Source organism: Anomalospiza imberbis, chromosome 4 (assembly GCF_031753505.1).
Source record: "Anomalospiza imberbis isolate Cuckoo-Finch-1a 21T00152 chromosome 4, ASM3175350v1, whole genome shotgun sequence".
Taxonomy (NCBI): domain Eukaryota; kingdom Metazoa; phylum Chordata; class Aves; order Passeriformes; family Viduidae; genus Anomalospiza; species Anomalospiza imberbis.
In genome coordinates this window covers 18,430,552-18,447,259 of record NC_089684.1, presented here as the reverse complement: position 1 = coordinate 18,447,259, position 16,708 = coordinate 18,430,552, and the positions used below count along the sequence as shown (strand labels likewise).

At 41.5% G+C, this 16,708-nt stretch overlaps 1 protein-coding gene across 12 annotated transcripts in view; it reads left to right on the top strand.

Annotated features, from left to right (window-relative positions):
• EPHA5 (EPH receptor A5) overlaps positions 1-16,708 on the top strand; it is a 207,058-nt gene that overhangs the window by 17,227 nt on the left and 173,123 nt on the right. For all 12 annotated transcript variants that reach the window (XM_068187325.1, XM_068187329.1, XM_068187324.1 and 9 more), the window contains one exon: positions 10,474-10,538. In XM_068187325.1, the coding sequence (XP_068043426.1) occupies positions 10,474-10,538 (65 nt within the window). The remainder of the gene's footprint in view (positions 1-10,473; positions 10,539-16,708) is intronic.

The window sequence follows — 16,708 nt, the reverse complement described above, 5'->3', positions numbered from 1 at the left end:
TTAGAATGACTCAGTCATGGCTTTAAAATGGAGCTACTATCCTTTTGACAGTAAAACAACATTTGAAACTCAGCACTTTTAAGTATATGACTAAAAGCATTGCTGCCTAATGACACATTTTAAAAAGGGGAAATAAACAATAGCAAAGATTGACTCCAAGATAGTGCCTGTTTCCTTTTGAAGCTCATCTTAAAAATTGTGAGGAATAGTAGAAAACAGTCAAACTGTCTCAAACAGTAACTTACTGCTTATAATGTGGTAAATGTTGATGCTATAATTTGATGTATAAAGCAGCTATTTGCACATCAATATACAGAGAGGTTAACTGGCAGCTAGCATGGAAGGAAGGGAAGTTATTGGGCTTGTGTGACAGATTCTTCCCCCTCCACTGTTAACTCTCCCACACTTGCCTCACTTTTTAGCTCCAATATACAGTCCAGTTCCATGTCTGCTGTTCTCTTTCTGCTAAATAAAAAAACAAAATCTTGCCCATGGTGAAATGTTTATTTTTTGCACTAAAAATACAAAGCTTTTTGAAGCAGGCTTGAGGGAGGCACAGGTGGTGAGATAAGAGCAGGATTTCATAAAATATGGCAGAAGTTGAAAAGGTGGGACAGCTTATGGCGTGGTACCCTGCACTCTGTTCTTGCTGGTTTTATGCTTTATTGTTCCAAGGATTTCCATGCTGCTTCTGCAGGAATCCTGATGTCCAGCACATGCTGAGCAAGCTCAGAGCCCTTGACCTGGGAAGGTCCAGCTGAATTAGCACAGCTTAATGATGGTTTTGGACCATGTTGACTTTAGGGTCTGAGCAGACATGGGTCTGTTAGATCCCCCAGTGTTTCTGACTTGGAGCAACATTTCTAGGGGTCCATTCCTGTAAGTGTGAAAGTATGCATATACCTGAGTAGAGATGAGCTTTAGAGATTGCTCAGGGATGTCAGAGGTATTAAGCCCTGCCCCAAAATAAAAAGAAAACAAACTCTTTTTGCAATTTAAAAAAAGATTCTCGCTTCCTCTTCAGGAATAAATTGAAGTCTGTATGTGGAATAAGGGTGAAATGAGAGAAACCCCAAACACACACAGATTGGTCACTTTGTAGAAGCACTGAATTTCTTAGTTAAGTGCTTGCTTTTATGGAGGAAAAAGTACTCAGCTCTTCAGTAGATACTCAACCTATTTGCTGTCCATTAAAAAGGTTTAAAAAAGAATGTTGTTCTTATAGCAAAACATGTAAACACAGAATTGAAATCTGTCACAAATGCACCTTTCTCAGTGACCCTAAGTGCTGCTGAGAGATGAGGCCTCATTTCAACCCAGATGGACTTGAACTAGGTATTTTTCTTTACTCAAAGAATGTTGCAGAAATACTGTGTTAATTATTGCATTGGCATGAACAATTTTTTTTAACTTTCTCTTCACTAATTTGGGTTTCTTTGATCTCTGCTAGAAAAATTGATGTGTACTTAAAAAGCTTGTAGAGAATTCTTTTTTTCCTCTGAAAATATCTTTTATTCTTAAGATGTGCCTGTTTTTTGGCACAGGCAGAACGGAGAGCTGGATTGTCCTTTGTGTTCACGTTGTGCCTGCCCCTCATTCTGCTCTGTGACTAACTGGACACTGAGGTGACAGGTGAAAGCATTTGCTGCCCCACTTGCTTTCACAGCCAGCTATATTGGCAAACCTGAGTGCTGGCCTTCAGTAGCTTAGTTCTCTCTAGGGATTTGTTACCCTTTGAGTTGTCTCTTTGACCTATTATATCTCTTACAGTCTCAGTTTTGGTATTTGCTATTTCTTTGGTCAGTGCATTATCTGAACCTCTCAGAAGGTTTAATGCACTTATCCTCTTGGAGGTGGAAAGCAATTATCCCTGTCTCCTGCAAGGAAGCTGGTCCAGAGCAGACAATCAGGAGGAGATGCAAGCTCTGTGATTCACAGCACCTGGCTGCTGCTGGGTGTGGTAGGTGATGGGTGGGTGGGTGGCTGCTTGCAGAGATGCAGAGCACATTGCCTGCTTTGGAAAAGGGTGCTGGGAGCTGCAAGTTGCCCTGGGCTGTGTGTATGAGCACAGCTTTCCTGCTTCTGCCTTGCAGAGAGGGCTGAAGATGCTTTGGGCCAGAATAATTGCCATGGGAACATTTCAATGCGCGCTGTTTCACCGGGAGTGGTGTTGGTGGGAAAACACACTCCTTATCTCTCCCTCTTCCCTGGCATTTGAGTTTTGCAGTAGCTGTGTTTGGAGGACTCTGACCAAGTAGAGCTGCTCAGGTGACCACTGGCTGGAAAGATGAGTGATGCCTCCTGGAGAAGGTGGTGCTATGACAACAGATCTGGGAGTACCCCTGTGAGCTCATCTGGCATCCCAGAGGACAAAGGAGATTCCTGCCCCTTGTCTTCCCGTTGGCAAGCTCCTGAGCATTGATTCAGCAAACTCTACTTTGGGGATGCGCATGGACAACAAACACTACCCTCAGAAGCTGAGAGCTCCTAGGTTTAGGTGGCTGTGCAGTAGGTGCTGAACCTGTAGGAGAGAGGATAGAACCCTGGGCTTGCAGGCTTTTGTGTCATTTTGGTGCAGGGGGCAGTATTGAAGTGTTTTGCCAAGGTGTTAACTAGAGGGTTCTCTAACCTGGGTCACTTCATGTTAGAAAGAGATCAGAACAGCCAGTCTGAACTTTTTAATTCCCAGAGGGGATAGAGGAATACCTGAGAGAAAACTAAATACTCAGCATCAGTAATGAGCATTTCTTGATGCTTCTGATTGGACTTGTATCACTTCTTCAACTATTTTTCATGTTCCAAAACAGTGAAACTACTTGAGGAAATTATCTGCATACTTGGTTTTGTAAGATAATTTCTAAAAAATCACAGTCATTTTGGTTTATCCATCTTTGCTTTACTAATACTCAAAAGCTGTTTATTACTAAAATGTGTTGACCACGTGCTGTTCCCACTAGCAACCTGCACCCTCTTCCCTCAACAGAAATAGAAGGGATAAACTGTCAATCCCCCTGCAGAGCCAATAGATCATTTTAAACATTTTTTTTTCTCCCAAACGCTTGCTAAGCATTATGTCAGTTCCTTTTATTTTCTACTTGAATGAATTCAGTGGCAGCAGGGTAGTCATTGTTTTTAACAGGAAGGCTTTATTGGTAGTGGACAGTGAGGTCTTTCAAGTCCTCCTTCACCACTCAGGTGATGAAAACTGACAGCCTTGCCAGGTCTGCATGTACCTGTGTGAAATTTCTTCAATTTAGTTATATGCATAACAAAAATTGATCTCAGTGTCTTTTAGGACACCTTTTAGGAACAGAGACCATAGAGACTGTATTGCTTTTAGTTGTTAATTTAGGGAAGAAGGTGAGATTTCATCTCAGCCCTGCTAGCAGGTGTTTTGATTGCACTGAGAAAGTGTTGGGGTTCTAGCATTGGGCTTGACTGTGTGTGTGCTTGATAAGGTGCTAGCTTTAAGCAGGGTCTTGAAGAAACTGCCTCCTTCGGTGGCTTGCAGATGCCTTGACAGTGGTTGGAGGCCCTGATCTGCAGAACAGCACTGGTATTTTGTTTCTCCATGCAGGCTGGTTGTCAAGTTGCAGGTGCTGGTTGCATGTTGCATTCAGTGGAAGCTTCTTTTTCTTTCTTAGTGGTAAAGTGTAACTTGCCCAGATGGTTACCCAAAAAAGTGGTGCTGCAGCCAGCTCAGAAATCTGCTGTTGTGTTGGTACAGTGTTGTTTCCAGTGAATTTTATGAGTGAGAATGGAAGCATTTTCCTGGCTTTCTTCACAGTGAATAAACCTTTTCCAGTTAAATGGAGATTTTGGTGGGAATAGGAGTGTTTACCATTAAAGAAAAGCAAACCATTACTGGAGTTTTTAAGTTCCAGGCGCTTTGGTGTCAGGCTAATCCAACCACTTTCTTCCTTTAAGTAATGTATGGCAGGAAGAACAAATGACTGCCTCTTGTTTTGACTGGAAATTTTTGAAAGGAAAAAATTGGCAGTTTTCTGGTTGTTTTAGTGGATCTGGTTATGAGAGTGAGCTTTGGGTGTCTCTCCCTGGTGCTACAGCTGGTTCTATGCACATGGGGAAAAATGCAGCCAACCTGAAGAGCTTTGTCAAAGGGCAATATCATTCCCTTGTAAACAGTGTGTTCAAGCAAATTACAGATGTAATGCAGAAATTACTGGATTAAATTCTCTAGTTGATGTTATGATTGCAGTTGTCCATCTGGTCTTAAAAACCTATGAATCTGTGATGCAGATTCAAGTATTTTGGCTCCTGCTATAGAAGGGAATCATGATAACTTGGATCAGAATGAAGCCAACATAATAAAATATAAATCTGCAGTTAATATTAGTTTGCAAGTTCATTAAGTAGTGTATACTTTCCTCCTCCAGTGGGCTATAAATAATAGGTTCTGCTAGAGCTTGCACTCTGATGTAGCTTGTTTCCACTGATGGAAATATTTCAGAGGTTCTTGCCTCTGTGTGTTGTGTCCCTACTCAATGTAGCTAATTAATTCAAGGCATCTATTCCCTGATGACCTTGATTTCTTTCAAGAGTTAGATTTTTCATTTGTTTTTGCTTTCTTGGGTAATTTTTGACTGTCACTTCTTGGAGTACATTGGATATGTACTTTTTAGAGAAACACTTGGCACAACAGGGAAAACTGTTGGAAAATGAATGAACTGCAGCAATGAACTGCAATAAAATCAGTGAAGATTTATGAAGCAGAAAAACTTTGACTCATGATGATGAAGAAGATTCCTCTGTTCTCCATGTGTCTTGGTAGTGCTGTGACCTCTGGAAGCACTGGGGGAAGGATGGGGGTGTATGCATTTTAAGGAGAAACGAGCTCTGTTAATGATGATGTTGGCAGCTGTGCCCCCTCCTTTGGGCAGAGGGGAGTAAAGGCATGAAGCTTGGTGGAAAGTGTGTGATGCTATTCAGGAGTCCTTCTGATGAAGTGCAAAGAGCTGCTGTCACATCTTGTCCTGCACCTTGACCCCCATCCAGGAGAACATTTCACCTCGTGCTTAATAGTCAGTGAGTGTTCCTGTAAGAGATTTCTGTAAATGTTTCCCATGAGCTGTGAGTGTTGGGTCAGAGCTGGGGCTGCTTTGACCACCCACAAAAAGGTTGGAGCTACATCGTGTCCTGCAGCGTGTGTGCAAAAGGGGCCAGGAGCCTGGAGGAGGATGTAGGAGCATGACCTTCTTCCACAACAGACTTCAGCTTCAGGCTACCAAAAATAATGCTCAGATTCCTGTTTGATTTGTAACAATTTTATTAAAGACTAGTTGTTAAAAACAAAATATTTCTATTTAAGTGTTAACTTTTATTTAAATTTAGTTAGTATTAGTTGTTTAGAAAGGTACTTCTTTGGAAATCATGTAATGTCTTGAAATATTTTTGCAGGCTTTAAGGAAGGTTTCTTTATTCCTGTTTGTTTTGTGATGGAAGGTGGTTTTTAGGGTCAAAGAAGATTTTCTTTCCCTCCTGTTTTAGGTATATTTCAGTGAGATAAAATTAAAAGAGATTCTTACGGCTTTACATATGGCTTTATCATGATATAAATTCCGTCAGCTTTTGCTCTCCTGACGACTTTGCCTATTCTAGAGCTCTTAGTTAGGGTGTACTTTGGTAGAGGATGCCCTGTGGGAAACCTTAGCTTACAAATGGTGCTACAGAAGAGCAGGATTATTCTAGTGTATGATGTACTGGGAATTAGTTCAAAGACCATGGGTGTATGCAGTGAAGGATTTCCTGGAAGATCTACAGATACTGAAATGGCAGGAGGATGTGTAGCTGGTAGGATCAGAAATACTCAGTGTTCTAGACTGCTGGTGGGGCATTTTGATTTTTAGCTTGGGTTTTTTTTTTTCCCCACTTGAAATTGGAGTGAAGAAAAAAAGATGCTCCAGATGATCCTGCTCCAGCCCAGAGCCAGAGGAGCCATCTCACTTCAGTGGTGTGATCAAAACAATCCATGAATTGGTGGCTTCTACTTCAGTCATTGTGTCATCACGACAGGCCTGTCCTGTTTTCTCATGGGCAAGCTACTGCTGCCACATGTTTTAGGTGGCTGTCCAGGTGGGGAGCTCTGCTGTGCTGGGAGTGTGGTTTAGGTCAATGTTGAATTTCATGTGCTTCCTCCCAGCCATGGTCCCTGTGTAGCCATGGTTAAGCTGCTAAATGCCAGTTGTATGACCATGACAAGGACATTTGAGTAAAAAGCTATATCCAGGCTCCCTGACAGCGATTCCCAAGTGAAAAACCACTATTAATTCACCAGCTAGAGTTCAGGGCAAAGGTTTAGATCACGTCTGTTTTTACTCTAACTTGATTGTTCACCTGTAGTAACCAGCCTGTCTGAGAACAAGAGTGTATGCAAACTCCCCAGGCTATTATTCTGTGTTAAAAAAAAAGGGGCTGTGGTATGACTTTAGACTTAATCATCATTTATCCTACCCTGAAGGCATGGAAGTTAATGATGATATAGATCTGTGTGGTTTTGTGTTCCCCTTGACTGAGCATTAGAAATAATTAGGGCTTATGGGATGGATGCTCTGATGGTGGAGATGAACAAAAAATAATATATATTATCTTCCAAGTTTGCTGGCAAAGATACAGGTGCTAAGTGTGTGCTTACAGGGTCTGAGGTTTCTTGCTTTTTTGTTGAGATAGTGCTAGCTGGTGCTGACAAGAAAGGAAGTGGGAATAAATGAGTTCTGTTATTTTGGAGCCTTTTAAGATTATGGGCCAAGCAGAATTGCTAGTAATTTCTGAAGAGATTTTTTTTTTTCAGTGTTGTTAGCTCCTCAGTGTCCCAAGTGCTCCTGGGTACAGCTCTGGGTTATGCCTGTGGAGTAGGCAGTGCTGGGGCAAGTCCAGGAGTGACCAGCTACACAGGAGCTGCTGGCGCTAGACCTTTTGAAGTTTGGAAGCCTTGCACACTTCGCTGGTGGTGTTCCTGAATTACCTCCTTTGGTGTCCTGAGTATTTGGATTACTTGGTTATTAAACAGCCACAGTGCCAATACGTGCTGACAGTAATCATGGGTTGAATAAGGAAGAACTGGTTCTGTTCCTGGGTTCCTCTGTTCCAGGTGTCTGTTTTACCTGCTGCTTGCTCACTGATTCTTCCCCAGCCTGGCCAAGTAGCATTTATTTTTGATAAAAATAATTTCAGCAAAAATAATGTTCCTGCCAGGCTAGAAGGTGGTGGGAAGAGAGGTGATGCTGAGCCTGTCTGGGTTCATGTAGTGGTACCAGGGTGTGTTCCAGTGACCTCAGTGGCTGTGCAGGACGGGAAGGCTGCCTCAGAGCATCCCTGAAGTAAGTGTAGCACCACTGCCACGGGGAACTCCTGCACCTGGGCTGTTGGAGGAGACTCCATTCCCTTGGAGTGGGGGATGCTGAGGCCCTGTGTTGAGGCTGCATTGGAGTGGGGTAATGACCTGCAAATGATGCAAGTGAAGGACAGACATTCTGGAAGTGACTGGGGAGGGTGCTGATGGGGAAGATGCAGACACCTTGTATCTTGATGGAGCAAGTGATAACTTGTGTTTATATACTAGAATTTTAGGGCTTCTCAAAGCAAAACATCTCTGTCCTTGGAGGTGGTTTAGGTTACTGGCTAAATATATTCATCAGAGCAGATCGATGCCGTGCAGTGGTTCGTTTGCTACACTGTGGAAGCAACCCTGAGCAGGTGCTTTATGGGGCACTCGGTGTCTGCTGTGCCTTACAGCCCCTCAGAGCTGGCAGAGCTGTGCTGGGAGCCCCTCTGGTCTCCACAGCAGCCCTGACCCGGGGACAGCTTCAAGTCACTTGTCAATTTTGCCTTCCTGGCACATGAGTTTTGAGTTACTGCATAGTGCCTGCCAAAAGGTGTGTTCTATCCTATTTATTTAGCTCTATGCAGAATGCAAGAAGATACAAGAATTGAGTCTTTTCTAGCTGGGGATTTAGTATTCATCTCTGCTGACTTGACTTAGAGTTGAATGGGCTGTATTATCTTTTCATATGCAGAAAATTATTTTGAATTGGAAATTAATAACAGCAATTTAAAAATTGTAATTGATAGAAAGATAATACAATATTTAGTTGTATCATGTTCTTTTTATGATCTGATGTTCGAATAAAGCACTTTTTCTGCTTTTTCCTTAATTAGCATGTCATGAAGAAGCTTGTGACATCAAACACAGCATCTAATTGCATTCATTAGTAGCATCTCCAGGACAACTTTTAATTAAGTTGTACAATGTAGATCAATACTTGTTTTGCATCCATTGCAACTTAACGACAGGAATATACTGTTCTGCACAGTTTAATTACAGTGATTGTAATAGGAGGAATTTGAGTAAATCTGGCATTTTAGTAACTTCACTGCGCTCTCTTGCTTTTTAAAATAGTATACAGTTATAATAAGGGACGTGTTATTTATGTGTGTCCTATTTTGAAGAATATTTTGGAGTCATTCTTTTCATCCCAAGGAAATACAGTGTAACTCAGGAGCACTTGGATGGCAGTGCTTGGCTTCAGCTGAAACAGGAGAAATTAATGACCATTTTACCTGGAGACTTCATAAGGGGAAAGACTGGGCATAACTGGGCAATCTAGTGGTAGGTGATAGCAGTACTTTTATTTTGCATGGACTCTGGAGTGGAAAGCCACCTGATTGTATGTTTACTTACTGTGAATGTAGTCCAGTGTAGTCTCTGAGTATTGCTGTCACCACATGTCCTGCAGTTTGGTAGCATTGACAGCTTCCAACTGTTTCTGCTTTTGGCAAGAGAAAGCAATCCAGAAATGAAAACCCTGAGCCACCAAATGTGTTTTTTGCTCAACATAACAAAAATATACTTGACCAGGCAAAACATGTCTGCCTTGTGATAGTGTCCTGCATTAATACTTGCATGCATTGTGAAAATATCTGGATAGACAAATCACTTTTAAGATAAGTGTTTGCCCAATCTGAGAACTGTGTTGTATTTTTTGTGTTTTGACCTGGTTTTGTGTACAAGGGACTACAGCAGGCAGCCTTCAGTGCAGTACAGTGATAAAGATCAAACTGATTTAGAGAACTTTGGTTTTTTTCCAAACTAAATCAGTGGCCTAGCCTTCATTTGTTTTTAAATATTCCTTAATATTTTAACGGAGCAAGCTTTGCAGTGTAGTCCTTCTGGATTCTCTTACTATGCGTCCATAAATGGTGTAACCCTGAGGGTTAGGTATGATACATGCCTTCTTCAAATTTCTGCATACAACCTGTTTGGGTTTTTTTCTGTTGCAATCTTTAAGTACCTACATCGTTGCAATTCTAAAGGAAAGAGCACAAAACCTCAGCACCCATTTCAGGCTTGTTCTTGGTTTAGATAATCATGTGCTAGATAGTCTTGAAAGTCCAATTACCAAAACTTCCAGTGAGATTTTTAAAGAGCACACAGGGTGGAGGTCAGGAATTGAAGACCCAGGGAAGTCGCTTCCTTTTCAGGAAGGACATGAGTACAAAAAGTGAGGTCTTATGCAGACAAATATACTGAGAAGAGTGATGTAATCTGATGAAGTGTGCTATTAAGATAGACAAAAGTTGCTCCTAAATTGATATTTTGGATGACAATTGATGATTCAGAGACAGTCTTCTGCCTAGGAGGTTTACAGCCCTGGGTGCAGGAAGTGAAAGCTCAGCACCAGAAGCTGCTACTGTTTTTATTAGTTGAATTAAGTTTGTGTGGATTTATTCACTTTTCACTTTTTACCCGGTGTTTCAGGTAATAAGAGAGGAAAAAATGTTACAAACTTTGGATTAGGTTTTTTTTTTGCTGTTTAATGTAAATTTTTGGTTGCTTGTGTGACTTAAAACTTTTAATGAATTTTTGTGTGTAGAAGAAAAAAAATCCTTTGCATAGCTTATAGTGAAGATGTCAAAGACTTGGAGAAAAATGTGGAAGAGGAAGGAAATTATAGATTGCTGATGAGATGAATACTTGCACATATAACACTTCAAAAATTGTTTCATTTTTGTCCTAAGGGCCTGATTATGCAAAAAATACATGCCACCTTCGAAGAAATGTGTGTATAAACATGCATAGATGTTTGTGAGTGTATATTTGTACCCATATACTGTATGTCTTACATATACACGTAAACACCCAGTGTGCATGATTTATTCCCCCCAGAAGATCAAGGTCCTAAGAATGTGAAAGATCTAGATTTTGCAGAAGTTCAGTGCATTTGCAACTTGGTTTCTGTGGCAGATCTCAAAGGAATAAGCTAATGGATAGATAGAATTGTTTTCATTGTATGAGCTCATTGTTAGAGGAGTTATTGCATTGTTATTTTGCTTTACAGAAATCCAACTTCCTTGGTTAATTATAAACTGTTTACCAGAGCCATCCATACCTTGAAATATCTGCTGAAGTTTGTAATCCATCCATCTTCTTTAACAGTTTTTTTCTTTTATTTTCAGTGAATTTGCTGGACTCACGTACAGTAATGGGGGATCTAGGATGGATAGCCTACCCAAAAAATGGGGTAAGTCTCTGCTGTTGTTTGCTTTCTCTCTCACAGATTATAATAATCATTTCCATTTGGAAAGTAGACTACTGGGTTTTAAAACCCTCTAGAGGGATTTGTCGGCAATGGAGGGAAAAAAATAAATAAAACAACAAGCTGTGACTGAAGAAATGGAGCTGTATGGCTAGGGGATTGATTTATTTATGCAGCAGAGCCAGCCACAAGTATTAAAAAAATAATCATGAGTCAGCCTCCTCACTCCTCCCCCCTCACCAAGAAAATCCATCAGGTTATTTAAATTTCTCTTAAGTTATAAATTCTTGGGTGTTTTCTTGAGCCTTTGCGGTAAATGTGGAAAACAATTTTTTGCAAGTTAGCTTCTGAAAAGCAAGATCTGGAAGATGACTGCTAGCTTTAAATGAACAAGGCAGTTCACAAATACATCTCAGATTCACGGTAAAGTTTGGGGACCTGATAACTCCGAAACAGGAGCTGAGTTCTAAGCACCTTGAAGAGCCTCTGTCCCTTACCATTACCTATATTAAGAACTGTTCAGCCTCAAGAAGAGACAACTGAAACAACGCCTGTGAGTGAAGGGAGGGTGCCAAGAGGATGGAGCCAGGTTCCGCTCAGTGGTGCCAAGCAATAGAACAAGAGGCAAAGAAACTAAAGTACAGGAAGCTTCAGGTGAACATGAGGAAGAACTGGGTTATTGTGTGGGTGACTGTGGGTTATTGTGTGGGTAACAGGTTGTCCAGAGAAGTTGTGGAGTCTCCCTCACTGAAGATCCTCAAGAACCCTCTGAACACAATCCATGTGCTCTAGGGTGGCTCTGCTTGAGCAGGGAGGTGAGACAAGATGTGGTCCTTTCCAACCTGACCCATTCTTGTGTTTCTGTAGCTGAAAGAACCTGGCCTCCTAATTTTATACTTGGAAGTAAATGGTGGAGTTTAGGTGCGTTATACCCTCGAGTGTATCTGCTTGACCTGACTGCATCACGCGAGCAGTCTTGGCTGTGACTTTTGGTCTTTGGTTTGGGGCATCCGCAATGCTGTACTGACAGAGATTTGGTGCAGTCTTGAAAGGTTGATTTCTGCACCATGCTGGGTATTCCTGTCGCTTCCTGAAAGCCATGAGCAACTGCGTGAGGTGAGAAAGCATCCTAAGTTAGAAATGCTGCATGACTGAGCCCTCCAACAGAGCACGTCTCAGGAATGTGTTATTCCAGAGTTTTAGTCACCAGATGAAACAGACTGCATAATTGTCTTGGATTCCAGTTGGATTGTTATATAGATGGTATTTATATAAAATTCAGCCCACCTTGAGAAAAAATATATATTAGACAGTAAATTAAAGTCTGGCTTCCATATATTCTGTGTGGATGAAAGGTTGCAGAAATCACAGCCTCACTTGGACAAGCTGCATGTTTACAGGCACTGGTTACAGCAGGGATGTGAAAGCTACACAGGGATCTGCTTTTATTTTCAATTCATTTCAAGATCTCATCCTGTTAGGGTTAGTCTATAACCTTTTTTTAAAATCTATTGATTTAAAGCTGAGAATAAAACTTACTCCGCTTGCTTGTGTGGGCATCAGAATGGCTGGTGCCAGATATGCTAGCAGAGCAATATTTTGGTGCCATGGTGCACCGTAAAGATCCCAGTTCTTAAAGGATGGTTTTATTTGTTTTTTTTAACTTTTTGAACATCTGATATTTTTCCTATGATGTAAAGCCCAATTCTGGTATATCCCAATGCCCCTAAAAGAATATCAGTGAAAAACAGGACTGAAAAGTTCAGAATACTTCTGAGTCTGTATATATAGATGAGTGAATCAAAAGCTAACTAACCTATACCTAAGCCACAGTTGTATCTTTTCATTATTTAGGGAAACATTTCTATATTTACAAGCTCAGTTTCCAAAGAGCACATCGAAGTACACTCAGGAATGCTAAATTAAAGGTTACTGACTCAATAGGGAGATTTTTTTTTTTAACCTTAATTTACTTCTGCTTTGTGTTTAAAAGTGAATTAGGCAGTTGATTTTCAAATTTCCAAAAATCTCATCTTAATCGTCTTTGTTTTCATGGGACATTATAAAAATCCAGGTTAGTCCAACTGTCTTGTTTTTTTTTTTTTTGACTAATATATTTGCAGTATTTTATGAACACTAAAAAAGGTCTTCCCAGAGTTACTTCTCTATTTTATATGTTCTGCAATCAGCTGCACTGCAGTTACACACTCTTTGCTTAATTTTTTTTTAAAGGATCTACCTAATATAAGTATTTGAAGTTACTCTTGCATCAGGATTTGAATTTGGAAAAGGAGGGAGCTTTAACTGACACCTGATGTAGGGATTCTCCTGTGTTTTGGGGCATTCTCATATGAATTTGTTATCTCAGGATGTTCTCCCAGGGAAAATTTTCAAGGTCCCTGTATCTGTCTGCACAGTCCCCCATGAAGGAAAGGAGCAAGAATGTGAGGATGTATCACACTTTACAGTGCCAGAGTGTGTAGATACAAACCATGTTCTGAAGTGAGCTTTTTTGATGCATGGTGTTTTACTGTTGCTGTGAACAATATCCTGTGGAGTGCAGTCACTTTTCAGTGGTGGTGCAGTTCCAGCTGAAGATACGTTGGTTCTCTTCCAGTGTTGCTGCTTCTCCACTGGATTTTTATTATAATCTTAATGGAACTTAAATACTTTTCTTAGAACCATAAGTGCTAGAAGTAGGAGACTGTAGTGAGGCACAGTTAAAGAAAGCGTTTAGTCTTTGCCGTTGTATGGGAGTGCTTGGGAGAATTTATCTTCATATCACAGAGGCTCAAGCTGGTAGGTTTTGAAAACAGATTTCCACATGTAAAACAAACAAAATCACACAAAAAGCTGCTACCATGACAATTGGGATAAGAGGTCCAGGCAAGCCAAATGAACTTGCTTTTGGCAGATCCTTTGTAGATATCATAGTCTAAACTTCTATTACAGCTGTGTGCCGTGTTAATTTTTGTATATTGAATATTTAAAACATTTCATGCTCCAGAAAGGTCCAGTTGCCCTTGTTTAGTCTCTTGTTCACCTCATTTTTGCTGAGCACAATGGGAAAATGTGATCTAACGTGGGAAATGAAAGCAGCATTGTATGGGAAGGAGGCTGACTCTCCAGCCTGGAAACAGATCAGGAATAAAGGTAGGCCTGTTTTGTGCTCGTCATCTCAAATGAAGAAGCGCTGTAGCAGCTTAACCCCCCACAAGATCAGACCTTGATCTGCTGCTAAACAGTGTGTGCTGGCTCATCTTGTGAGAAGTGGGATTTATGGGAAGGGAGACGAGCACTTCAGCCAGGGCTGTCCTCTGAAGCGCTGTGTATGGCGAGGCACTTATTTGGTACTGGTTTGGGTGGTGGCCATTATCCTTGCAGCCTGGTTGGCCTTCATATTCCTCATGCACATAGAAAGTAAGGAAAATCCTCCTCTTCCTTCATATGGAGTACTGAGGGATGCATGGGAATGCGATGACTGAAATATGCTATGGCCAAGCTGGGCTTTGAAAGAATGCCTCCTGGTGCGTAGAACCAGCTATTGACCAAGAGAAAGGGCTTTCTTATTTCTGCTTCTTTTCCCTGAAGGATAAGTAAATTGCAGTAGTGTGGCTTCCTGGCTGCCCTCTGTGGGTTCAGCAGCTTGCAGCAGTTGTGCAGTCAGCTTTTAAACTTGCATTTTATTTGTTAAAGCATGAGCAAAGTTCCTGTGAGGTCCTCATGGCCATGGAGCTCTGAAAAGGGACTCTCTCCCTGACAGAAGAGCATGGTCAGCATGGAAAATGCTGTCCTTTCTGTACTCAAGTTAAGAACTGATCCTGTTATTACATGCCAGAGAGACAATTTTTTTTTTTTTTTTTTTTTTGCAGCTCCTGTAAGTTTGTTTTAACTTGGAGGAAGTTATTGTAATTACCAGAGGCTGTATCAGGAAAGTCTGGTCTCTCTTGTGCAGTAGGAAGCCCTCCAAACACATGAACAAAACCAGTCAGGTTTTCTATTAAAGGCTTCTACAGCAGGTCTGCAAAACCTTTTGCCTCTGGGCCGATTGCTGGAGCACTGCTCAGGATTGCCCAAAGTGGGCACATCAGAGGTTTGTGTGTGCATCGTACGTGGCTGTGACACTGGACAGCTCTGACCTACAGGAAGTGCCTGTACTTCTCCATGCTAAACATACATTTTTATCATATGGAATCTCGCAGTGGTAGGAGCAAGAGTAAGTGCTGTGACAGAAATAGTCAGGTGAGGCCAGGCAGTGTTTGTAGGCTGCATTGCATCCTCTTCTTCCCTTGATTTGGCAGGAGGCTGTGTCATGCATTTCAGCTTGCTGCAAAGCCATAGCAGGAGCTACAGAGCACCCTGCAAACCCATGCTGTGCAGTTTTACTTGGTCTGGCCAAGTGAAAACAAAGTTGCTGATTAAAATAAAATCTTTTTTTAGCTGGTTTGATTTATTCAGCAATTATGTCTAATTTTTGTTCCAGTGGCTCTTACAGGGCTGATTTACTTGTTTGACCCTCCCTCCTTTCACTGTTACTTTAAAACCTCTTTATTTACAGATTAGATGTACTATTTTTCTGTCCAAATCGGAGTGCTGCACACCTGCTTTGCTTTTGCATAAAGGGTTCTCTTCCAACTCCTCCACCCCACGTTGATTTCCCTGAACTTCCTGTAGCACAGAACGGAAAAGTCTCTGTGGTCCTTGGGGTATTGGTTCTGTGCAGTGGCTCATTGCACAGCTCCATGTGATGGCTGTTTTTTTCTTTAGGCTCAAACTGGAAAATAAACATGTACTGAAGAACCTGGTCCTGAGGAGATGTTAATTTTCTGCAATGAATGAGGAGTTGTTAGGGAGCTAGATGATTTCTTGCATGTGGACAGCAAGAAGGAAACAATTGCCCCTCCTTTGAGGGGTTAGTAAGGCCATATACTGAAAGTTGGATAAATTGAGCTAGACTGATTCCACAAGTTGTTTCTAATTTATATAGAATATTGGTGGTGTTGATTTTTTGTTTGGTTGGTTTGGTTTTTGTGTGGTTTTTTTTTTTTGTTTTGGTTTTTTTTTTTTTTTTTTTTTGGTTAGGTTATTATTTTTTCCAAGCAGCATTTCTGGCTTATTTTTTTGAGGACAGGTATGCTTGGATGCTTGGGTGCCTCTTTAAAGTTAAAAATAACAGCAGTTTTAGATTACTCAGCATAATTTGGGAATAGATTCTATTGCTCTCTGTCAATCCTAGTTCAGATAGAGATTTAACACTGGAATCCTGGATTGGAGGCAGTGCTTGCCCTCAGGGATAGAAATGAAATAAAGGGGGAGGGATGGGGGGTAGTGAAAGGAGAAGGAGGATTCTTGGCACCATTGAGCTGTGTCATGTAGTTATGATTATAATTGGCATTTTCAGGGCAGTACTTTTGGCAGCCTGTGGGGTTTTTTTTCCTGCAAATGCTATTGCTCCTCTGTGACCAGCGTAGAAAAGGAGTTCAGCGGGATCTGTTCTGTGGTTTAACCCCAGCCAGCAGCTAAGCCCCATACAGCTGCTTGCTCCTGCCCCTCTCCCCAGTGGGATGGGGGAGAGAATCAGAAGGGTAAAAGTGGGAAAACTCATGGGCTGAGATAAAGGCAGTTTAATCAGTAAAGCAAAAACCACATGCACAAGCAAAGCAAAACAAGGAATTCCTTCCCCACTTCCCAAGGGCCAGCAGGTCATCTCCAGGAAGGCAGGGCTCCATCACACAAACTGTGACTTGGGAACCCAAACGCCATCACTCTGAATGTCCCTCCTTTCCTCCTTCTCCCCAGCTCTATATGCTCCATATGGTGTGGAATATCCCTTGGGTCACCTGGGATCAGATGTCCCACCTGTGTCCCCTCCCAGTTCCTTGTGCACCCTCAGCCTTCTTGCTGGTGGGGTGGGGTGAGAGCCTTAAAAGACCTTGACTCTGTGTAACCTCAGTAAGGAAAACATCCCTGATTTATCAACACTCTTTCCAGCACAAATCAAAAACATAGCCCATACCAGCTACTATGAAGGAAATTAACTCTATCCCAGCCAAAACCAACACATATGCCAACATGCAAGAATGCAATTTAAATGTTAGCAGGAACCATGATGGAAATACGTAATACCAAGTAGCTGAGTAAATGTTACTGGCACC